Here is a 25,436-nt window from a genome sequence, read left to right as displayed (position 1 = left end):
TGCTGAAAAGCTGAAGTACATTATATCAAAATCCCCAGGAAAATGTTTTGCCCAGAACCTTAGCTTAAATGAAACATCTTCAAAGAATCTTTTTTAAACTCTTTCTCATGTCAAGGTATTCTTGACACAAATCTTACCTGAAACACTACCCAATGTTTTATTTCTTCTATAATATATAAGACATGTGGTCATCTTTCACATTTTCTGTAAATCATCATTTCAATATCCTGTAATTGCTTATTAATAACAGTAGTAAAAATACTGAGAGAAACTATAATTGTAGATCATATTTTAGAGAGTGTTCTAGGAGCCCTCTGTCAATCCCTGAAGATGATTCCCTGCTGCAAAGAGCCAGCAAGCTAAATTGAAGACTAAAGGAAAACAGAAAACCTAATTGTGAAAATAATTTTGACTGTTTGAAACTCTCTATATAGCTGTGTAGTCATTTATTTACATTTTAGATAGACATAAAGTAAGGACTTTAACTTAATCTTTTTCTGTTTTATATGATACTTACATACTCTGTGTAGGTTACTTCAGTATGTATTGCTAGCCTTTCTTGCTAAGCCCATTAGCATCTAATGGCAGTTGTTTCCCACTCTTGACATCTCATCCTTGCACAGAACTCCCTCATTTACTACTAACTCGCTTCAGTTCTCAGTTTCCTCTTTCCCACGCTTCGGTTCTAGAGAATTTCCAAAGCCAACCACTCCATATGCTTAGAGGCTTATTAAACTTCTGTCATTTTTTTTTTTCCTCTCACATTAAGTCACATCTTATGCTTCTGCTTCCCAGGGAGCCACAAATTAACAAAAAAAAAATGTTCACAGATCAGAGCAGATAACCCAAGATAATGAACTTTTTTGGTGGATGTCATGTGCTAGTGCTACTGTATACTTTGCTATTAAAAGCAGGCAAGAAGAATTATTTCTGCTTGCAAATTGTTGCTCAGCTTCAACAAAAGAAGCAGCGTAGATCTATCACTGCTCTTTAATAATGTAAATTTATGAACTAGCCCAGTGTTTAGCCATCCATCCTCCTTCGCTATGGCTTTGACGCTTATCTACTGCTTATATAAATCTTACATAAATTTAACTCGTCAGACAGGAAGCACAAACTACCTTGTGTTTGGTTACGTTCACTGCAAACACAGTAGAACCATATTGCGTGTGGGAACACAAATGTCTAAAATACTTAGCTCTGCGTAATTCTTGTTCTTTTGCTTCATGTGTGCATGTGAGCGCATATGCATTTCTTTGTGGCATACTGGAGGGATAAGTGTTTTAAAGGAAGACATTATGACTGTGTTTTCCATCTTTAAGCAGATCATGCATGTGGAAGAGAGGACGATGAGAAAACCTGTTTGATGATAGACTGCCAGACAGTCATTAGCAGCTCATCTGCAACTCCCCAGTATTATTATTATTGAATTTGTTGCTTAAAATGGTAGCATGGAGTCTAGACCCTGAGAAAATCAGGATGGCTGGGAGCTTGGGCTGACTCCTCCAGAATGATAAAAAATTGCTATTTGGAAAACTGATATATGTCCTTTCCTGATGGGTGTGTTCATGTAACCTAACTGGCTCACACAGGTTCTGATCCAGCTCTCAATACCTGAACAAAAGTATTAGTAAGGTCTAACTATATTTTTTCCAGTAGCTTCTGTCATTCCTGCATCTGAATCAGGTGCTTAATTCATGGAGGAAAAAACACAGGAAAAACCCTGTAAGAGATTTTAGAACTGACTTTCTGTTTTGAACCCCATAAAACTAGAAGGATCTCTGATTTTCTATTAAGAGAGTAACAGATTTGCAACAGCGATATTGTAATTCATTATCTGAATACCATTTGGAATAACATTGCAGAGAGAAACATGTTTAACTGCATTTTCTCAAATTCTTTTTCAAATTATGGCAGTGAATTCAAATCCATACCACATACTACTTTTGGATGAATACTGCATTTTTAAGATCTCTACATGATCTGAAGAACATTCTTTAGAATAAGCAATGAGTAAGTACAAACTGAGGTAGGAATATAAATTGGGAGTTAAATGTACTTAACCTTGCAATGACTTGATCATTATGAAAGGGGTCACAAATACCTGCCAATAACTATTTCAAGGATGTAAACATCGGGGCTGCCAATATGTTATTTACATCTGTAGAAAACTGATAACTGGAGATAAAGGTATGTAATTTTGAAAGAATACAGAGCGAATATGAAACGTTTCTCGGCACCACCAGCTATTAGAATGTTGAATTGCCCTTAATGGAAAGTGACTGAAATCTTATTCCTTTGAAAGTTAAAAACAATGAAGGACAAAATCCTTGAAGATGACTTTAAGGACTCAAGCCCGGTTGGCTGTAGGCTGCAATAGAACCTTTTATAGCTAAGTGAACACGTCCCTTCCCCTCATCTTTACTGTGTTGAAAAATTCTGACCTTACTTCTATTAATAATCTCAGTATAATACTTTTCACTCTTTTTTTTAAATCCAGGACTGCGTCTGTATGATACAAATGCAGTGGATCGCAGGGATATCCAGGCTAGCTCTGAACAACGTGAGAAGGGAGAATCAGGCAGAAGACCCAGGATAATGCTGCTGTCCTATTTCTGGCACATTGATCGCTCTGATAGGTCTATATGGCACAGCGCTGCATTTGCGCCTACACCTTGGAATGTTAACAAAATCTGCTGTACAGGGAAAATATTTCTAAAATGTTTCTGATCTTCAACATCCTTATAGCTAAAATGACTGTCATTCAGTCCTCTTTACCTTCAATTATTAAAACCAGTCGTGAACAGAAGACAAATGATGCTAGTCAAGATCTGATAGACTCTTAGGAATTTTAATTGGAAATATCAGCTCCTCACAATATCCTATAAAGCAATGAAGAAGCAGAAAAAAAAATTAAAACATTTTAAGGAGGAATTATTTCTCCTTTGCACACTGCTGAACGGGAGAGTTAGTTGAAAAAACACAGTAGTCTTTTAAAAGCATCAAAATAGTACTGCAGTCCTTGAAAACATTATGTAATAAATTCTGCAGCTTTATTTCTTTGCAAACAGCAGATACTTCTTTTTTATCACTGCAAATTTCTTCAAAGTAAAGGCAGAAGTATTATTGCTTTACAACATTAACATTACTGTGTTCTTGTTTGCTTTTACCTACCATGAACTTCAAGTATTTTAAATTGACCTTCAATCAACATAATCTGTTTTAAAATGCCATAAACTAGAACTATTAGAGGTAGGTTTTGGGGGCAGCAAATGCAAACATTCGAAACAAGCAATTTATTCCAGCAAAACTAGCACAAATATTGTCTAGAAAAGAAAATTTAAATACTCATACTGAAATTATTTTAGAGGAACTACCTTTTATTACAGTCTACAGTTATTATTGTAATGAAGGATGCTATCCTAAGACTGCACATTTGGGAGGCCAAATGCAAAATAGGATGTGTCTAAAATTTCTAAATTACTATCAGATTAAAGGATCTGAAAAAGGACATTATTTTAAAATAGAAATGGAGTTTTCTCGCTGGCTCACCAACACTGAAAGTGTTAAGCTGGTAAAATATAACTCTTTATCCAGGGCTCTTCTAAGCTACTGAAGGCAGAACAAGTTGTTGCCTAGGACAACAAAATATTTAGTGACTATTTTATCTGTTTTTGTAGAGAACTTGTGGGCTAGGAGGAGAGGTTATTTTCTCACTTTTTTAAAGGGAATAAGAAGTCTTGGGTTGGGCTGCTTCTGCTGTGCTCCCTGGAAAGGAGATCACATTCTGAAACTTGAAATATAAACCTTCTTATAGAACACTAAGATTTTAGACAGAAAATCAGATGATAAGGCAATTTATTTGCTGCCTGAATGGAGACAGATTTTGTTAGGATACTTCAGAGACAGTACCCTCTCTAGCACTAAGCAGAGTAGGTTGCTTTAATAAAAAAATTATCTTGCATTATAAATCAATCATTTGTGCTACCTAGTGTGTTACAGGACAAGAAAATGATCCTGCAGGTGGAACACAATAGGTGCTAAAATTGCTCAGCTTTGATTATTAGTGCTAAAAATTGCTGCCAATCACCACCTGATTATAATTTGTTTTGAAGAGAGCGTGGGGCAGAGGGAAAGAAAAAAGAGAAAAAGAGGAAAAAAACCTCTGGTTTTAAAAGTCCTAATAAAAGAGTAAAGATTTACCTCAGAAAAGAGGTAAAAGTGATTGTTTAAAAATTATACCATTTTGATATGACTAAAATCCTTACATTTAAAAATAAATGCAGGAAATGGCAAACTTATTAAAAGAAATCTGCAAATTTCAATGGTTAGATTTACTGATCAAACATGGTTATTTTACTATCACTTTTTACTCAGAAAACATAATTTTGTTATTATTGCCACAATATAAGGAACTATAAATACAGAATTAGGGAAATTATTTCAAAGTACTTATATAATGTCTTCTATTTAAATAACCTCCAGTGCAAAATGACACCAGATGGATTGCAAAAGAATCATTATACTACCAAAAAATGAATGCCATGAAAATGTTCACAGTGCAAATGTTTTCTCTTTCTTTCTTTACCATGTTGTACTGTAAACTGAATAAAGCACTGTATTTGAACTAAAAGAAGTGTTTTTCCTCCCACTTCTCCTGAGTCTGAGCACTGCCGTGATACAAGGTGGGAGTGGGAAGAGGTAAACAGTGGATGGTTTGAAAAAATTGCCATGGTTTATGTTGTCTCCTGATCTTTTGCAAGTAACAGTATAGAGGAAAGAGGATGACGTCTTTAAAAAGTATTGTGCATTACCATGAGGAACAGATGGAAGTTTGCACATCAAATCCCTCAAAGGCTACAAGATCGCTACCTATGCAAAATGATACATGCAAAAACTGTACATAAGAGTTAAACACGTTATGAAGCTACAATACTGGCACATGGATTTGTTGAGGATAAAGAACTTCCAACAAGATTTCTAGAAACAGCCACTGCAATACTAGCACATAACAACAGTTTCTAAATGATCAGTAACATCCACAATCGTTTAGGAACTGAGTGACTGATGGAGCTGCTGCCAGTATTCAAAGCAGAAAGAATCTGACTGCAGAAAGAATAATTTTCAAATGCAAGATCCAATGGAACAAACTTACTATATGATTGCAATTGGTAAGTATTTCATTCTTGCAAAAGAAACGAAGATGTGCATTATTAAAACCGTTTTGAGACCTCTGTGAGTGCCCGGGATTAAAAAATATCTACACAACTATTGTGTATGGAAACAAAATTGCTATTTGTATAATATCTCATAACTTTTTGCAATGCAATGAACCTACTGATTCCATTTCAAAGGGAAATAGAGTAATTCAGAGAGTTATCCTTTGTATTTACAACTGCAGCATTGTTCTACTAATGTAGGAGCAAGTGAGCACATCCATATATATGTCTTACCTCATGAAGAAATAATGCATCATGATGAAAGCTATTCAGTTCTAGACCCATCTGCAGAGTATTTGATTTGAAACATATAAGCAATTATCCTGTTGTCAAAAAAATGCTTAATATTTGGTCCTATTATTTATAGTAATCAGGACAGTTTTGCAAACAGATGAGCCAAAGAATTTGAAAGCATATTGAAAGTTTCCTTCATATTTCCTCAAACCAATCAAGGTTGTGCATTAACCATTTCAAAATTGTAGTTACTTAATATAAAACCACCACAAATGTAGTAGAAAAGATTTTCTTAAATGTCTTAATGCATCTTATACATAGACTACTACTTTACACTAATGAGTGAGAAGACCCAATGTTCAGTCTGCCTGACAGAGAATTTGAAACATTCCCATAAAACTTTCAAAGGCTAGAAATATCTGTTCCTCAGTACAACAGACACATTTGTTTTTGCAGGATGTCAGAGACATTTTCAAGCATTTTATGCTACCTAGAAACTTTGAAATACAAGACTTCTGGTTTTGCACCGCACATCAACGTGGTTGTCTCCACAGAAGTGGCATTTGCATTTGAAATGTAATAGTCTATCATCTGGCTTGCTGGAGAGTTCATTACTTTCTATTATATACATTTATATATAGATACATACATACACACATATATGTGTGTCTGTGCATAGCTGTTTCAAAAGTATTGGTTCACATAAATTAACTTCAAGTACTTTATTAATCAAGTACACTAGTAATATGCTCCTGAATGTTTGGAAATAGTGAACAAAGAAAAAGTCATTCAGGGAATTTTCTAAACTCAACAACTACCGAAGTTATTTTTAATAACAAAATACCTAATAACTTGAGATCCCACAGCCTATTGCTAATGCAGACTCACGGTCTTGAAAGCTCTTCTGATTATCAAAATTGTTGGAGCCGCTTCGAAAGCCACTACAGGAAGAGCTATGGGCATTTTTATCAGTCAGCAATGTCTCTGAGAGATCAGAAAGAACTTTGGTCCAAACACTCTTAATTCTTTTCAGTGATCTGAAATCAGGCACAGGGCTCTGAGGTAGAGTGGAAAAGGAACAGGAATTGTAGATCTGCAGTCGCAATGTCAGAGAATATGTTACTGAGATGTAATGTTTCACTCCTCTTCAAAAACTGCCTCTGCAGAGTGGCACGCTTGGGAACTTAAGTAATAACAAGAGAAGAGTCGTCACAGGGTAAGATGGCAAACAGAATCTGAAGGACAGCCCCCCTCAGAAAAAGGCATCGTTTGATGCTATGGAGCACGGGAAATAAAGCTGCCAAGTGAGCACGGTACAAAATCCATCCGTTTGGTGTGTATTACCAAATCAAGCTGTGGAGTTGCTATTGACTTTGCTGGAGTAGATGGGGAGGATGCTAAATGAGACACGAACCTGGTCAAGGAATCTGAATGCATTATGTGGTCCATTTTTAAGTTCTTTAAGCAGAGACTACAAGTTGCACTGACATTGTAAGTGCATTAGTCAGGTAAGGCCTCATGAGAGCTTTGAGAACTAAGTTCAATACAGTGGTTTCTATTACTTAGAGCTATAGGCTCAAGCTAAATTTGTATAAAGCAATTCTGACTTTGAAATTAGACATGTATAGCTGGCATTCTGCATATTGGAGCTGCACAGAGAAGGACTAGAAAGATACAGAACAAGGATTTCTGGAAGTATGAAATGGCTAAATGGACTAAGACTCTTTGGTTTGTGAATGAGATGGCTGGAAGGAGAAATGATAGAACTGTGTAACATGAACCACAGCACAGAAAAGATAAATGCATAAGGAATTCAAGGATGAACTTGCTGAATTGCCAGCAAGGATGTGTAACTTTTCCCTTCTTCTTATCTGAGGACTGGAGAGTGACAAAATTGATGTCCATTTTTTAAAAGAGTTTCATGGAAGATTCATGGAAATACTGGCCTCTAAGCCTGTCCCAGGTGAATTAGTAGGAATTTAATAGTGCATACAAGTAGTGGACACATAGATAAATACAACCAAGAAGAGTTAAAGTGACTGTATGTAAAGGCACCGCATATTCAAAAGCCTATTGGTGTTCTTTGAAACAGTCAAAAAACATGTAGAGAAGCTTGATGATCTGTTTGATCTGCTTGTTTGCCTGGACTTCTAAAGTCTTTTGATGAAGCCACTCTTAAATGGCTTTTAAGAACCCCCCCCCCCCCCCCCCCCCCCAAAACCCAGTCATGGCATTAAGGCATAAGAAGAGGTTCTTTCATGGATAAATAGCTGCTTAAACCAGGAAATTGCAGGAGAAAATGCAGTTTTCAGAGTAGAAGAAGGTTTCTAGTGAATTCCTGAAGAGATCTGTGAATGGACCTCTGCTGTTCAATATATTTATAAATTCCACAGCAAAGAAGACTAGCAATAAGATCACAAAACTTGATGATGATAACTCATTCAAGGTAAAAAAGACAAGGACCAGTTAGGAAGAACTGGACCAATTCCAGAAGTCCCTGAGCTGAAAATTATTAATGATTAGAAGAAGGCTATGCAGATTATTCATAATATGCTTGTCCTACCCATCTGTTTATGGCCATTTTTATAGACAGCACAGTGGGTTAGGTAGAGCCTTTGATCTGTTTCAGTATGGCCATTTTCATGCTCTTTCATTCCTACAGTATAAAACCTAGTGGGCTGCAGTGAAATGATCATGTAGCAGCTTTAAATAAAACTAAAGAATCACTTTTTCACACAGCACCTAATTAAATTAAATGGTGGAACTTGTCAATGATGTTGTGGAAGGTCCAAAGTATTTAGCAATGGAACTAATGGAAGGCAGTCCATTGGTAGCTATTTTCTCTCTCTAGTATCTTTGATCTGATCCTGAACAGCAATCATTATATCCTGATGTAAACCAGGAACACTATTTGTGAGAGAGTATCAAGAACACCTCCCCAAAACCTCAAAATCTGGACAATAATTGAGTTTAAAAACTCATTTGGTAAACATTAATTTTACAGAAGACAAAGACCGAATCACCCATGTAAAAGACGGATGTACAAAAATAGAAGCTCACAGTGCAAGATGAACTAATTGAGAAGAAATGTGAACCAGGCCACTTCCATGTAACCCTCCTCCCAGGAGTTCAGCTATCTGTGATTCAAGGCCTACTTTCAGTACAGCGCAGCTGTGCAACCGTTCTCGGTTTTCTTCTGACAAAATTGCTAGGGTGTGAGAAGGAGCTGTGAGAGAGTGCACAGGCTAGAAGCATGCGAGATAAGAAAGGTAAACTCGCAGGCATAAGTAAAATTGTTGAGACAGGGGAAACTGGCACCTTGAGGATTCAAGGATAACACCACTCATATGAAAAGGTATAAAATACCAAGGAAAAAAAGGGAAATCAGAAGACAGCAACTCAGCAACATCACAGATCAGCCTGTTCCAGGGAGCAACAGAGGCCAGCCCTCCCCTACCTGAGTGATGACTACTTGCCCATTAGACCTAGTGACTCATTTGGTGGGGGTTGATTTAATGCCTAGTTCATTAGTCCTACAATATATTTTGTGTGTTAGATGATAAATAACTTGCTTTATGCTTTTAAGCTGTTTATATCTTGCCTGAAGATGTCTTTGGTAAAAGTTCCCTGAAGAAAGTGACTCCCCGAGGGGGAGGGTTACGTAAGTAATCTAGAATAACAGACAAGAATAATATGATTAGTCATGTAGAAGAGCATTTATACTTTAAAGCACAGGTGCACACTTTAGATGGGCTAGGGGATTTCAGAACATAGTGGACTTTTTTTCAGCAGGTTATATATATTTCAGAAAAGTTCCATGTAGCTACAGCATCGATTAAATGATACCTGAATCTGGGTACAGAATCCGACCTCTCTAATGAGCCAAGAAAAGTGGCAGACAAAACTAGAAGTTTTGGGAAAGCCCATGCTGGGAGAAGGAATTCTGAACACTTACAATCCCAGGATGAGGAAATTGGAACAATGCTTCCCAGGAGGCACATACCTGAGAAAGTAATGAAGCAAACAGATCTGGGAAAATTCTTGATCTAAATGACAAATGAGTTAGTGAAACAGAATCTAAATTTCAAAGTCTGGCTTGTGGAAAAAGGACTGAGGATGCTGGTGGGAGCTCACAAGAAACACAAATTAATAACTTTTAAAATTAATCTTCTGATTCAAATGCTTTAAGTAATTGCTGCTTGATTGTGCTTGAAGACACACATAGACTATATATGTATACCTAAAAGTCTGAAAGAAACTAGCATGTAAGTTAGAGCAGACATTACCTTGCTGGAATAATTTGCAATAAAATGCAGGAAGCTGCATATTAAATTTGTTTCTTAATGCCAATGAGGTAGCTGGAGGACCAGAGAAGCTGAGGGAAGATGGCCTTTGCCACCGGTGTCTCAGACCTGCTCCCTCTCTCATGTGCTTGGCATTCTTCTCGCAGTTTTTTTTTTAAAATGTGCTTGCCTAGATGGTAACTTCCAAGGATGGCAAAACACTGTTGGAAATAGAGTAAGAACTGTTCTTTTTAGGAAGATAAGAAGATTCAAAGCTCTGATCATTCCAGCGTCCTGCGGGAGTAAGGGGTAACTCACAAAGGTTAACTTTAATCATAGAGTCATTTAGGTTGGAAAAGACCTTTAAGATCATTAAGTCTATCTGTAAATCTAACACTGCCAAGTGCCACTAAACCGTGTCCCGGAGCGCCACGTCTACGCGTCTTCTAAATACCTCCAGGGACGGTGACTCAACCGCTTCCCTGGGCAGCCTGTTCCAGGGCTTGATAACCCTTCCAGTGAAGATGTTTTTCCTAATATCTAATCTAAACCTCCCCTGGTGCAACTTGAGGATATTTCCTCTCGTCCTATCACTAGTTACTTGATAGAAGAGACCAGTACCCACCTCACTACACCCTCCTTTCAGGTAGTTGTAGAGAGCGATAAGGTCTCCCCTCAGCCTCCTTTTCTCCAGACTGAACAACCCCAGTTCCCTCAGCCGCTCCCCACAAGACTTGTGCTCCAGGCCCCTCACCAGCTTGGTTGCCCTTCTCTGAACACGCTCCAGCACCTCAATGTCTTTCTTGTAGTGAGGGGCCCAAAACTGAACACAGGACTGGTGCGGCCTCACCAGTGCCGAGTACAGGGGAACAACCACCTCCCTGCTCCTGCTGGCCACACTATTTCTGACACAGGCCAGGATGCCGTTGGCCGCCTTGCCCACCTGGGCACACTGCTGGTCATATTCGACCGGCTGCTGACCAGCACCCTCAGGTCCTTTTCCACCGGGCAGCTTTCCAGCCACTCTTCCCCAAGCCTGTAGCGCTGCACGGGGTTGTTGTGACCCAAGTGCAGGACCTGGCACTTGGCCTCGTTGAACCTCATACAGTTTTCCTTGGCCCATCGATCCAGCCTGTCCAGACCCCTCTGCAGAGCCTGCCTGCCCTCCAGCAGATCAGCACTTGTACTAAAGCTAATCTTCTTAGCATCTCTGTATGTCAGTAGGGAGAGGCAAACTCCCCTAGGAAGCAATCCAGATAATAAACCATAATTTACCCACCCTGAATCATCCTCTGGATGACCCTTTCTTTCACCATCCTTTATAGTTTATAAAGGGAATTTAGGGAGGCTAGCTTCATTCAGCTGCAGGGAGACTTTCAAAATATGCTTTCCTCTTTCTGTCTTTAAAAAAATGAACTGTATGCTTTAATAACTTAATTGAATAGATTTATGTCCTGAAGTAGAAGAAAAGTATCTTGGTCAGCATCACACATGGAAGATCAGAGGCATGTGATAAGTAAAACTCACAATAGTATATTGAGATGCATTATGATAAGGGATGGCCTTATTAGTAGTTTAGATCTCAGAAAAAAAAAAATCTAAAACTTCATGAACCTTATCCACAGGCATGTGAGTTGATGATCACAAAAAATGTAGAAAGAAGATAACAAAGAGTTTTCATTTTTTAAGATGTAAAGAAGGGCTTGTGAAAAATTAAATGACTCCTCCTCTCCTCCATCCTTTCCGCTACACTAGTTTACCTAATAGAAGATATTATCTCTACCTTAATCTGTTTCTACACCTCCAGAAGCCATGGATGATTTCACATTGGCTTAATGGAAAAAAGCACCAAATATGGACTAAGGGGTTCCTTGCACCAAAACAGGAATGGCTTTTATGTCAAATTCAGTGGCTGCAACTGTTTAAACTGATGACTAAAATGAAAAAGTTACCATATCTGTAGCCCTTGATACATTTTTATTGCATATTTGGTGTAAGTGCAAATGAACCTTCTAGCTCCATCTACAATTTAAGCACCAAGAGCCACCAAACCAAGGGTACTTTGAGTTCTTTTCAGGATGTTGAGTCTGTTTTTTCTCTTATTTTTCAAGTGCCTGGATTCTGACCTACTCAGGTCAGGAGTCCTATCCCAGAGTTAGTGTCTTTGACCTTTATGCATTCCTTTATGAAAAACTTTCTGTAATAAGCTCTTGTTTGCCATTGCCTGAATGGGAAGTGAGACCTTTGAAATTGATTTCAGACAGCAGGCCTGCTGGTCAGAGATAAGTATCTTGTTCTGCCAGACTGTACAATGCTTCAAACCAATTTCGTGTCCATTTCTGAAAGATTCACCTCAATTGAAACAGAAAAATAACAGTAAATACTTTTCTAAGCTACAGATCTTCTCAGTGAACATTATATCATTACAGTTAGCTGCTATTGATTGGTGGGAATCAAATATATACTGACTGGACTAAAATAGAAATTCTGTTTTATTTACTATGCTTTTGAATAACATAATCCAATATTATATCAGGTGGGAGAAATATTTATCTGTATAGCTATCTATATCTATACAAATACTTAAACAACTGTCTAACAGCTTCTTCTTGCAACTCATGGCAAAAGGGAGTGTTTTCCCAAGAAGTACAGGCCTTCAAAAAGAACATGATGTTAAGCTTTAAAATTAGAGGGATATACACTGGTCTGGTTTATACTAATATTACAGAAGTGTATTCCTGTTAACTTCAGTGCAGGTACTTCCCTTTTCATCAGTTTAAGCAAGTTTGAAATCAAACCACAAGCCTTTAATGAGGTTTTAATGATCCACTTGGGGGAGCTAAAGGGTAATTTGTTTCCAAATTGATTATGGCAAAATGTTTGGGATGCAAAATTAAGTTTCAGGAGACAATGTGAGCCGAGTCTTCCACTTTTTTCAACTCAGTGCTGGCTGTTAATCTATATTAGCTTCTGGAGCAAAGGGGCCCCAGTTCTTATCAAAATTCCAGCCCCTTATAGAAAAAAGAATTGCAGTTATAAATAGCTTAGAAGCAGACACCCATAATAGTATCAATCATATCCTGACTTCAATTATACACCTACAACATACATTGAATGCAACAGACATAACATGTAAGGCAGAGTTTGGTCCTTACTCTTCCTTGACATTTTTGTGCTAGTTAACATTAACTGTAATGCAACAGCAATTAGAGGCAGAGATGCAGTACCTCCCATATTGGAAGGAAGAGCACAGCCTTTTGTCTGCGAAGAGCCAATAAAATATGATGGTTGGGCTTTTCTCCATGTAGGGATTGCCCTAAAGTTCAGAAAAACTGACAATACAGTTGGTTTCAAATGCCACAGCAGATCCAAAGCTATAATCATCTACCTTTTATAAAAGGAAACACCACCATTTCAGACACATGAAAATTCCATTGGCAAAGCTGTACTGTTGATGTCTTCACTGTAACAGTACAAACTTCATCTCACTCCAAATTACTCTGCAGTGCAGTCCACATTAAAGTCTATGGTAACCATATGTGGGCATCTGATTTAACTGACTCATGTAAATAAAGTTTCAAGTAAAAGTGATAATTAAATAAAATATTTTGTTCCTCTAGCATAACTTATTAACTATAGTTAAGGTTTCCTTATTTAATGTTTAATTTAGCCAGAGCATGCGGAAAAAGTAAACTTTACAAGAAGTACTGTTGCTAGGCACTTTAAAAGCAAAAAGACTTATGCTTTGTAGCTATGAACTACTGAAATATATTTTTAAATGTCATTCAGCATCCTGAAGGCAGACACAATCCTGCTGATTGAATACCATACTAAAGACAATGGCAAAGCAAATGGAAGCAAAGGGTACAGTCAACCCAGGTATAGGCATGAAAGCTGTAATCAGTAACAGTACTTGATGACAGTATTTGCAGTGCAATTTGCTTTTGTGCTTTCTCTTTGATATGTAAGGACAAGTACTAGAACGTATTTAGGAGGAACTACTGCTATAAATTGATCAACTTACATTAATTAATTCAATCTCCCAGATTTTTTTCACAAGGTCCATCGATGTATAGCCATTAATTAGAAAGGATTTGGTATAGTCACCCAGTTCAATGGAATCCAGCCATTCAGCTACAGAGGTGGGGTTGTAGCCATCATGACCAATCTGCTTCATCTGAAAAACAGAATGAATAAGAATTACTGATGATATTCATTAAGCATCTTTCAGAACAGCAGTTATGTGTATTATTTTCTTTGGGTCAGAGTTATCTTATTCTCTGATCAACATTCTTTTAATGATTAGTACAACACAAAACAATTTTGTGAGCAAAAGCACTAATAAAACTTAGTGGATCTTTTTCTTATGGCTGCTTGCCTTTTAAGCCAGAGTATACTAAGACTGTAACTGGAGTTCAATTCTTACTAGACATCAGCGAATCCATAAGTGAGGGAAGGCAAAAGGGTGAAAGAGACATTATTACTATCCTGACTCCACAGAAATGTCAGATTTGCACCTAAGATTTCATAGAAGGGGAAGAAATGAGGCTGAGGAACGGATCTTCCGGTATCACACTGAAAATGAAATATATTGCCCTGGTTATATTATTCCTAATTTATTTCTCCTACTAGGTTATCGGATATTTTATAATGGTTGAATTCGCACTGTATTTTTCCACCCCCAGGGGAGGTTTAAAAAAATCTCTTTCCTCTACCTGGTCACATTTTTCATAGAACTCCTGGGAATTTTACATATTTTAGATTGCTCTCTGTCTGTAAAGTTGCTTGAGATTGGACAATCGAACCAAATATTATTGGAATGGAATTGACAGAATGACGTACACAGAAGGGCACTGCTTGCATTTATATAGCAACACAGGCACAGAAAGCATAATCACATATATCTTGTTTTCATAAATAACTAAGAAATACCACTGGCATCTTATTTTTTCTGAATTTTGTTAAGTTACTAAGAAGTAAAGAGCTGCAATTTCTCTTTCACAATTGTCTCTCACTGACACAAGTGAAGATTTTCAAGCTAGCCATTAAAGATAAAAAAGTGTAAAGCCTCTACCTGTGCAGGTTGTTATGCCATGCTGTTTTTGTGAATTTTAAAGTAATTTGCAATAGTGGCAGAAGTAGAACAAAGTAGAAAAAATTATGCAATAACCTCAATTTTCAACAATATTATACGCGTATCATCTTTCTATAGCAGTGTAACTATTGCTAACTTGATAATACACTGAACTGGCAAACTGTTAAGAAGCTTTAGAGGTTTAGACACCTCGTGTTTTGCATGGGATCTCCCGACTGTGCAAGGGTGACACTGCACATGGTGAAAGCCAGTCTCCCATTTCTGCCTGCTTATGTACATTCCTACTTTCTGAGAAACAAGGGAAGTGTGACAGAAACATAATGCTTTGAGCTTGAGTTTGAAGTGAGTGACAAAGTAATTTAAAAGGAGAGAATACTGATCTTAATATCTTGCCTGAACCAATTTATTTCTCACAGTTTATTTGAAATACAACTTGAATTCAAAGCAGAGAAAAAAATTAAAGTCTCCATTTGAAAGCCGCAGTAGTGTTCGTTGATCTGTCTGTTCAAATGCAGAAAGCCAGCATGTCATGATCTTGATCTTGATTTCCTGCAGTATCAGAGAGGAGTGATGCAGGCACACTGCATCGTGGATATGAGAGTTTACGCTTTGGTCTTTTGCTGCAGATGTTGGATATAAAATATTAATGGAAATATTTAAATGATGTAGTGAAATCATTATCTTAAATCATAAAAGAGAGACAAGAGAAATCACATAATTAACAATGGCAATCATAGCCTTTCAGGTCACTTCTGTAACAAAGGAGTCATATTAGAAAGAGAGAGTCCAGTTTTGTTGTTGAACTTGACATTTTGGAATTTAGTTTCATCCTAATTTAGAATGAAATTCTTAGATGTCAAACGCATGGCAAATTCTTCTTTCATTGTCATTCAGACTTACTTCAAATCTTAGATTGACAGTAGTCTGTCCAGCAGATGGCAAAAACATTGGCGGACCCTGGGAGCTCTGACTCCTGGGAAGCTTATTTCAAGAGCTAATTTGAAACGAGGTATGCTTAAACAACTGACACTTGAAAAGAAAGGACCCAATAAACTGAAGGAGAAAAATCTAATACAGAGAAGACATGAAGAAGATGTACAGGGCCCACAGGGAACACATGACTTTTGAAAGATAGAAGGTATTTTTGTTTCCTTTCGCTAACAAAGAAAAGCAAAGCACCTTTGAAACAATTTTCAATGTATCCAGATGGGACACATTATGCAAATTATTTCTTTTGTTTATTACTATTTGATCTTTATGTTTAATAAATCCTGATTTTAACATGATTTTTTTTTTTTTTGACCTGCTGATTGAGAAAACTTATGCAGTCTGGTCCGTAATTCTGGTAACTCATCAGCCTCTATGAAAAGCAAACACAGCACGGGAAGTTTCTGAATTCTCAATTCCCACCGGAGAACTCCATCAACAGCGTTGTTAAAATAGATATCGCTCTACTACGGTGTGTTGCAGGGGGCTGCAGGCAAGCAAACGCAGGCGAACAATCCAATAAGCAAGAGGCTGAGAACAACTGAAACGTACGCAACAACTTCACCCTTTGGATTTGGTGCCAATACACAAAATCGCCATCGGGTCAACTCTAGCCTACCTGAAAATACCCTGGCCTGCTGTTGGGCAGCAGCAGGCTCTGCAAGCATTGTCCCTCTCCCTGTCCCAGCGATTTGGCTGCCTGCGTTCGAGGGCACGTCGGGGACAGTGCAGCTGCGTAGCCTTGGATCAGACCCGTGTGAGAAAGAGCAGCGAGAAGCCCGGCCGGGGCCCCCCACCTTCCGCAGGGGCTCTACGTCAGCTCAGGTCCGTGTCCCTGACTCCCCCAGCTACGCCACAGGTACGCCCGTGCCCGGCCGCGCGCCTTGCTGATCCCCCCCCACCGACTCGCCCTCCTGAAGCGACCTTGTCCCATCCTCTTCCCTGTGGATTTGCCCTGGGACGTGACTGTTGACGGCCACCGCCGCCATCCCTGCCCCACTCGCCTTGTGCCGGTGCTCCCTGCCTGCTCCTGCTGCAGAAAATTAATCTCACAACTAGAATATTTGCCAGCAGTTTCAGCACAAATGCAGTATTTTGTTTTGTCGTGAACCAAGAACCGCTCTCTTATCTAAAACATTTTCTAAAATGTGTCTAATATACGAAAATTAATAAACCTTCAGTATCCATCCTCTTGTATGGAAAGTTTTGTTCTGTCTGTTAATAACATCAACCAGCTTATTAACTGTCATTCATAGCTGGCTGTTTTCCTTTCAAATATCTATTGACAGACAGATTGGTTATCTAGATGCGACGGTATCATTAATAGTATCTGCTTTTCATATAAAATGATATGGAGTTTTTAAATAAAAAAAAATACTTTGTAATATCTGTCTGGAAGTGCTGCCCCTTACTTTATTGGAGCTCCAGTTTAGTTGCATCTTATCCCAGTCCTCGTTAATAGGTCATGGCTCTTGGACTGTTAGCATTTTTTTTTTTCTATACTGCACCATGATCTTAACCTCTCACAGATCATTTACACCCTGTAGATTTCCTTGCTGATGCTATTTGCTGATTGATTTTTTTTTGGAAAGAAAAAAACCCTCCTACCTACTGACTGTATTTCCATGTATAATATTTCAATCATTTCACACCAGCTACAACACATGCACGGGTGGTGTCAAACATCTAAGCAGCTATGTGCATACTGTTTGACTCTGAGCGGTATAAAATCTCTAAGCTTCAGGTCATGACAGCCTTTCAAATATCAACTGCTCATAAATAGAGGCAGTGTTGTTCTTCCTTCCGCAGACACTGCTACTAGTTCATTCGGTTGTTATCTTTAAAGAACAATATCAATGTTAGCTGTTTCACTGCAGAGGATTTTAGCACACTGACTATGGAAAAGGCCAGGAATGAAGCCCATAATTTAGAGAAAAAGAAATGCTTAAGAAAATATGATATAAATGAAGCATAGAAGAAGACACAAACCATAGGAGATTTCTCTCCCGGGTCCTATTGATCTATCACTAGTATCGCTTCCTTTGAAATGAATAGAAAGCAGAAGCCAGAAAGAGCTGTTTCTCATAATAAAATAGTAATATCAAGTAGCATCCTAATGGGTTGAGAAATCCTTTACAAGAGACTGTACGTCAGTCTTTTTACAGGTGCATCACTGCTATATCTATATCGTATTTTACATTAGGATAGAAAGTACTTGAGTTTTTTCTCCGAAGGGAAGAAGCCCAAATAAACATGAAGTAATCACATATGCACCAGAAGCATCAAGGTGAATTCAGTAACATGGACTATTACCAGTTTTCTCTGATCTTCTCAGACAGATCTCAACACTGTGTGTATTAAAATCAAGCTTTTTATCTGCTATATAAAGAGAAAGAGATGACTTGACTTTCACAGCTTTTTAAATGATGGCTATGATTACAGTGAATTCACGCTTGTGTTGGTTTGCAAGAAAGATCTTTTTAGCAAGCACATAATGCTTTCTTTTAAACTGCTGGCCTATCTGAGAGATTTAAGCAGCACTTTTGGGAACTTGTATGAAACTATCAACTACCAATCTGAGTACTTCTGGATGATTGTAATGGGGCGGGGGGTATCGGGTCTTTTTTTCCTTTGTGACTCGTCTGTTGTACATTGTGTACTTCACAAACGTGATCGGTTGGACTTATGTTGTTGGAAGAGGAAAGCATTCCTCCTCTGGAGCGATGAAAAAGGCTCAGGAGAGTGACGCTTCTGAAGACCCCAGGGCTTGGCTGGCCCGGGGCAGCACGTGGAGCCGGGGGACAGGCACAACTCCCTAAGAACCCGAGAAGACTTTGCCTTTGCTGCTGTTGAGAAAGGCACGGAGTGAAAATAGGGACCTGCCTGCAAAGACACAGCGGGTGAGGAAGGGCTGTGTATAAACCTTTTGGTTTTCTATTCTGTCTACCTTGTCACATATTTAAAAAGTTGCCTATTCAAGCTTGTGTTCTATTAATGTTTGACTTTTCTTTCCGCTAATCAAAAGCCTCCTGTCTTCTTGTGGAGCTTACTATAAAAAGACAGTACAGGCACGTTCACTTCACAGCGCTGCCTGATTCAGGATCCTGCCCCAATGGCAAATCCAGAAGACCACAAACTGAGTTCAGAGTTTCCTACCTAAGATCGCCAGCATTGCAATAGGCACCCTTTGTATGGTTTTTGCAGTTGGAATCTGTCTTCTGAATTTAAAGTAAAACAGATGCACACACATATTTTTCTGGAAATATTTAAACAGATCCACATCCAGAAGACTGAAAAGACCTCCTAGCTCTTCATCAGGCAGAATGTCTGGGAGAAGGGAGGAACAGGTCTCATTCAGTGTTACTGAGGATGATGTACGCAACAGTTCAGGACATTTCCATTGCATATAATGTAATCTTAAGAAGACCTAAATCTGGAATTTGTGGACCAAGTGGAAGCTATGGCCTTTGATCTCATGAGTTTCTAAGTATCATTTCTAAAAGCACTCAGGGGTTGAACTAGTGGTGACCTTTTTGGCCCAACAGTACTATGGTTTGGTGCCACAGACTTAAAAGTAATCTGGTGATTGTCTCTCCTTCGCATTGGTTTGCTTTGTAGAATAGTCTGGGTACACACTATCCAGCTTTCTGTTTGGAGGAAAGTAAACTGGAAGATCAGCACCAGTGATGCACCAAACGCATTTCAATCCCTAACAGGGACACAAAGATCTGAATCAAGTGGTTGATAACCTTATCACCAAGTCCTTCAATGGGAGAGAACACACATGTGCACATGGACCAAATGGTGGAAGTATACCCTTGTATTTGCTGTCAACTGCCCTTAACTCTTCATAACTTGTATCCTTTCCTTCCTTGATACTTCTTCTGGTTTAATTGCCTCACTTTCTGTTGCCTTGCCCAGAAGTCTGTTTGCTGAATTTCTTTTTGCTTCTATAACGATTTTATTATCATCCACCACTTACTAATGCTATTTTTTGTGATGTTCAAAAAACCCATCAATCTCTTCAGCTTCACAGGACATCCCATAGGGTGCTAACTAGAGCCCCAAGGAAATGATGCTGTTCATCAACCTGTGCTGTAAGAAAGCTGAAAAAGCTTCCTGATAGTAGGGTAACCTGGTGTCAGTACCAGGAGGCTGCTGACCTCGTACCTGCTGTGAGGAGCCCAGGGGTGTCTAACTATGCTTCTGTGCGGTGACTGGTGGGCCAGCTGCAGAAGCAGCCAGAAACAGATGAAGAAGGAGGCAGGGCCAATCCTGAGGAAGAAACGCTGCTTCCATGGATAGGCACTCTTATGTATCTCATTTTTGCAGACCCTTTCTGGGTGTTCGAGTTGCAACAGACCGTGGTGACGGCTGGAACCTCTTCTGTTCTTCCTACAACTGCAAGTGCTGCTCCTGCCTGTTTTCTTAGGCCACACTGGCCACTTTCTGTCATTGCTAGTCCACTGTGGGCTGTGCCAGCCCTCAGAAAAATGTTTGCGTCATTAGTCACTACGATTTTTAGCTTTTGTTTAATGCTGGATGTCTTCCTAGAGAGTGTGTTCTCTGGGACTGGGCAGCAGCGATTGTGAGCCCTGGGCTGTTCGTGACACCTCCGGAGGCCACCTTGGTGCCTCTCTGGAGACCTCTGAACCTCTGCATGTGAGACAGCTATGGAGAACTTGGCCATGGCATGCTGTGCAGGCAGAGATGTTTCTGAGACTGAAGAGGTCCGGCTGGGAACCCTCTGGGGCACAATGCCTTGAATACAATGTACTAACAGCCCGTTATAAGACCAAAAGGGGAGAGTCATTCTCTGAATGGAGTGTTTCAACCAAAGGCATAGGCACAGGGGAGATGAATCATTGGGACAAAAGCTCTTATCTCACTGGAGGAGGGGGAGGAGGACATAGAGAAGGGTTTCTTGGTGAGAGGGAACACAGAAAAGTACCCTCCGACCTAGCCAGCCCTGACTCTCTAGCTGTCTTTGCGTCTTACTCCTCCTCCTTCCCCAATCACGGCAGTCGCTTACACAGGCTTTGTTAGCCTTTCAGTCCTCCCACCTCACCGACCATCTTCTAGCAGCTCCAACGGGAATTTTTTTATAGTGAAATGGCCTGCAGAGTTTCCAGATGGCACTGGAGACAGCAGTTAGCAGCCACACACCAGTAGGCAGAATAAACATATCTATCAACCCAGTGCCATTAAGGAGTGAATGGGTGAAGCGAGGAAGCCTCAGAGGCCATAAAGACATCTCCACTCCCTTTGTGTGGAGGTGGGAGTGGGGATAGAAATTCAATGACACAAGGAAACAGAGATCAATTTCTTTGCAATCTTCCCATTACATTTGAAACTCTGCAAAAGACATTCAGTGTTAATCACATTTTGCTTGTCTTACTCCAGTCACTCCTGGTTGGCCTTCCCTTCATCTGGGAAGGTGCAGCGACCTGAGGACAAGCACCATCCTTGATGCTCTGAGACGATTCAAAGAGAACAGAGGGCCATGCTTACGGGTGTTGAAGAAACTGGTCTTTGCTATTTCAGTCTGTGAAAAAGTTTAAAAGACTTAACTGTGTCCTCGCAGGGGCTGAGCAGAACACAGCCCAGACCTATAGTTTGGGAAACGCTGGAAATGTTTGTGTCCAGTCTGTCATGCAGCCTGCTATCTTGCAGGCAGGTGGCGAAAGCCATAGTGTCCTTTTACACGGCATGTGACAGAGTTACAGTTAAACTGGGTACTTGCTCCATGTCTGGGTATGTATGGTGTCATGACGTGGTGATGCAGAGGGTGCATAGCATTCCCCATGAGGCAGGCAGTATCCAGATGCTGCTAATACTATTGCTGCCCGTAGAGAAGATGCTAGTGCTCCCTCTGAATCCTGCGCTGGAATTATGGACCGTATGGATATCAGAAGTCCTTCTGATGACTTGAAAATATGTTCATAAATGTGCCTCAGTGAGTAAAGGTGTGGGACAACTGAGTGGCAGTCTCTGTAGCTCATAGCTGCCTGCGGACAGGTTGCAGATGGGAATGTGGATCCCATCAGTGGCCCTTGTGGAGCTCATGAATGAATACATGAAGGGAGAAGGTCTGGGGCAGAACAGCCACACCAGCAAAGACTCCCAGAAAGAAATTGTCCATGTCTTCTTTCTCAGAAAAAAGGATGTGCAGAAAGTCGAAGTCAGCTCATTCAGGCTGTCATCCTAGTCTAGTTGCCATAAAAAGAGAATAGCGCTTCCTCTCATATAGCATATTTCTTTGCCTGCTGACTATTCTCAGAGCAGTCAGTAGGCACTGTGGAGTCAACCACAAATAAGAAAGTATAAAAGAAGCAGGAAGGGAAATAAGACTTAGTGTATGGGCAATGGTGGCAGGACCAGTGACATGCTACTGTTGTCTACATGATACAGATAAATGACAGCATGCCATGTCTAGAGTGCTCACTGATAGGCTCAGTTAGGAAGGAAAATGTTTGTGAGACTGCTTTCATCACACAGTTTTGAAGCACATGCATGGAGGGGATATTTGGTCTATGGGACCAGTCTAAAGCTAGTCTGAAGTAAACACCCTGACCTATAGCATGGATGTATCTAACTGCCTTGTTTTACTGATCCCTTCCTATTGTGCTGCATTACTTAAATAATGTAGACTACACATTTGTGTTTCAGAGTTAAAAAATTCATGTGTTATGCTGGATTTTAACACTTTTTTCTGTCCTTATGGCTAAAGGTCTTATAAGCAGTGTAATGAGCAGCTGAGTGGCCTCCTTCCAAACCAGGAAAGTAATTCCCAGAGGCATTAGAAGGAGGAAAAACAGCACAGTAGAAAGCACTTCCTTTGAATCCTGTTATTCATCTTCACTTCCAGAAGAGCAGAACCAAGCAGTCACAGCCAGAAAGGGTCATAAATGTTATGATACCAATTTGCAGCATCTCCTAATTTGGACACTGTCTTTAGGAATGGAAGTTGGAGTGATCTACCTTTTAGCTGTGCTAAATGGGAGAGAATTAAACACCAGATTCAAATCAGCTTGCTAAGATCTGGGATGTCTAAGCCAATAGCAACATAGCAATAGCAAACAGATGATGTGGTCTTTCTCCGTTACATACACAGCATAGTTAATGTGCATATGCACAGTAGTTCTGTTTTCCTAAATGCCAGACTTACTGTGCTTGCACAAAAGAGTGTTACATATGAGTAATAGATCCAGCACTTTTTGGAAGCACAGCTTTACTGCTCATATAACACTGCTCACAGAGAGCATGTGCTCATAGCCTGCTCATACCCTACTTCTTGTCTGGTTCTGCAAAGCACCCAGGAAAGAGGCTTGGCTGCCTGCACACCACTGCTATGAGATTCCCAAACTTGCTTTGTGCTGAGACCTCTCCGTGCAGGAAGGAACAAGCTGCATACTTTACGAATAGCTCTGAAGCCAGGAGAAAGCTGCTTTCAGCTAACATCTTTTTTCCATCTGTCAAATGAGAGAACATGTTCCCATTATGCGCTGGGAGAAGGAGCCATACACTGAGCATCCCACACAAAACCAATCCTTTTTCTTATCTAAATTCTCAGATAAGCTAGGATAATTCTTATTTTCAAAAACATTTTAGCTTTGAGGAATTCATTGAGAAGTCACTTGCACATAGGTTTTGGATGCTGAAATAACTTGACAATGCTCCTTAGGTTTCCTATGTCACTTAAGTGTGGCTAAAATTTTATGTCATGCCTACTACTATTTACTTAGTCAATTAAGAATATTCTGCACACAATTCTTTCCTCAGTATTAACTTTTTTCTCAAGTCCTTCTACTTGCAACTTCAGTATCTTTTTAGACATTGTGTCTACCTCTTGACATGTTTGAACTGCCTTTTAATAAAACATATAAAATCTTTCTCCAAACATTTATTGATTTCATTCTTTTCACACAAAAAAATATTAAATGCAATATCAAACTCTGCTACCAAAGTTGTTCTAAGACTGATGTCATGTATAAAATATTTCCATTTTAAGAACTAACTTTACAAATGATATTTCTACTGGAGTGTCTTAACCTTATCTAATAATAATAAGCCATAAAGTGCTTTAGTTAATATTAATGTGAAACTTGAATAACTTAAATTACATCAGTGCAAGATGAGAATTTGGGCTACTAGCTCTAATCCAACAAAAATAAAGGGTATTTTGAAAAGCAGAAATCTAACCAAAAGATTTCAACTCTACCTATCTCTTACAAACATACCAGTTTACCCTCTTTGGAAATGTTCTCCTCAAATTCAGAATCATTAGGGAAAAAATATTTTGAGAAATCTGGGTAAACATACGTTTTTATACTGGTTAAAGACTGCATAAGAAATTACAATTATTAATTCATCTATATTTGGAGAGATATGTGGGGGTTTTTTCCATTTAAAACAACTTCAAGCTCTAGAAAGTGGTTCCTAAACAGGCTATTGGTGTTTGAAATCTAGAAATTCATTCTTCAGGAAGCCAGCAATTATGAGTGAAACCAGACAGTGTTTCTTATCAGCCACTAAATGCCTGTTGCATTTTCAGGCTGCAGAGATGAATACTGATGAGAATAACAAAAAGAGCTTTAAAAAAAGAGTATTTATACTTACATAAGGGTCAAAACCTTGACAATAGATTTGTTGCTTGATTTTTGGCCTCTAAGCTTATTCAATACTGCCTGAGTATATGGCTCTAAGGAAGTGCTGTTCCATAGATGTTTTTTAAAGCACTTAACTTCCATCTCAAAATCTGAGTTAAAATGTATCACAAGACAGGAAATATTAATAGTGAAACTAAAAATAACATAATCAGCAATGCTATTAAGTACTAAAACAGAAGGAGTCATCAAATTTTAAATTAAATGAGGAACAGAAAAGAGGTACATGTTCAAAACAAACAAACTAAAAGAATTTTTATCTAATGAGATTCAAATTAGCGAGACTCCAATTACAGTTTGAGATCTTAAAGTATTTAGACGGTATGCCCTATTTTGAATGTATGATGACAGAGCTGAACTTATCAACAAACAAATAGATGTACAGAAATGTTTCACAGTTCCTTGCAGGATGTGAAAGTTTTTTAGATCTTCAGCAAGCTGTTGTGAATACAGCAAGGGTGGGGTTACATTAGATAAAACTTACCATGATCCCAGTTTTGGGGCCCCATAACTATTCAGACAGCTGTGCCTTGAAAAGAACTTGGTTTTGAATAGGAAATTATGTATTTCTACTATGTAAGCTCTCTTGCGTTGCTGAGTCATTTAAGTGAAGAAATGTGATGCACAGCTTCAGCTTTCGACTGCCTTTGTTTTGGCGTAACAGTCTTGCATCAAAGACAGGTTAAAAACATGGTCCCTGAGGACTGTTTTTTCTAGCTCAACAGGGAAGCTGCTAAAGACTACCTCACTGCTGTTCAGCCTGTGCTTAAAGCCGTTCTGTGTTACTTAATTATCTTTGGTTCAGAAGATGTTGATTCTTCCAAGTAACTGCATAACCATCTTGTTCTCAACTGGTTTCAAGAGTATCTCTGGATCTTGATTCTGTCCTCCTTTCTCACATGAAGCACATTTTAAAAAGACCTCAAGTTGGAGTTTTTTGACAGAATCTGTT

At 39.1% G+C, this 25,436-nt stretch overlaps 1 protein-coding gene across 14 annotated transcripts in view; it reads right to left on the bottom strand.

Moving 5' to 3' along the window:
- ANKS1B (ankyrin repeat and sterile alpha motif domain containing 1B) overlaps window positions 1–25,436 on the bottom strand; it is a 443,348-nt gene that overhangs the window by 144,463 nt on the left and 273,449 nt on the right. For all 14 annotated transcript variants that reach the window (XM_030002651.2, XM_030002653.2, XM_030002652.2 and 11 more), the window contains one exon: window positions 13,761–13,913. In XM_030002651.2, coding sequence (XP_029858511.1) covers window positions 13,761–13,913 — 153 coding nt within the window. The remainder of the gene's footprint in view (window positions 1–13,760; window positions 13,914–25,436) is intronic.

This window comes from Aquila chrysaetos, chromosome 26 (assembly GCF_900496995.4).
Source record: "Aquila chrysaetos chrysaetos chromosome 26, bAquChr1.4, whole genome shotgun sequence".
In the NCBI taxonomy this organism is placed as follows: Eukaryota; Metazoa; Chordata; class Aves; order Accipitriformes; family Accipitridae; genus Aquila; species Aquila chrysaetos.
The sequence above is the reverse complement of the archived record's forward strand: the minus strand, read 5'-3'. Positions and strand labels throughout refer to the sequence as shown.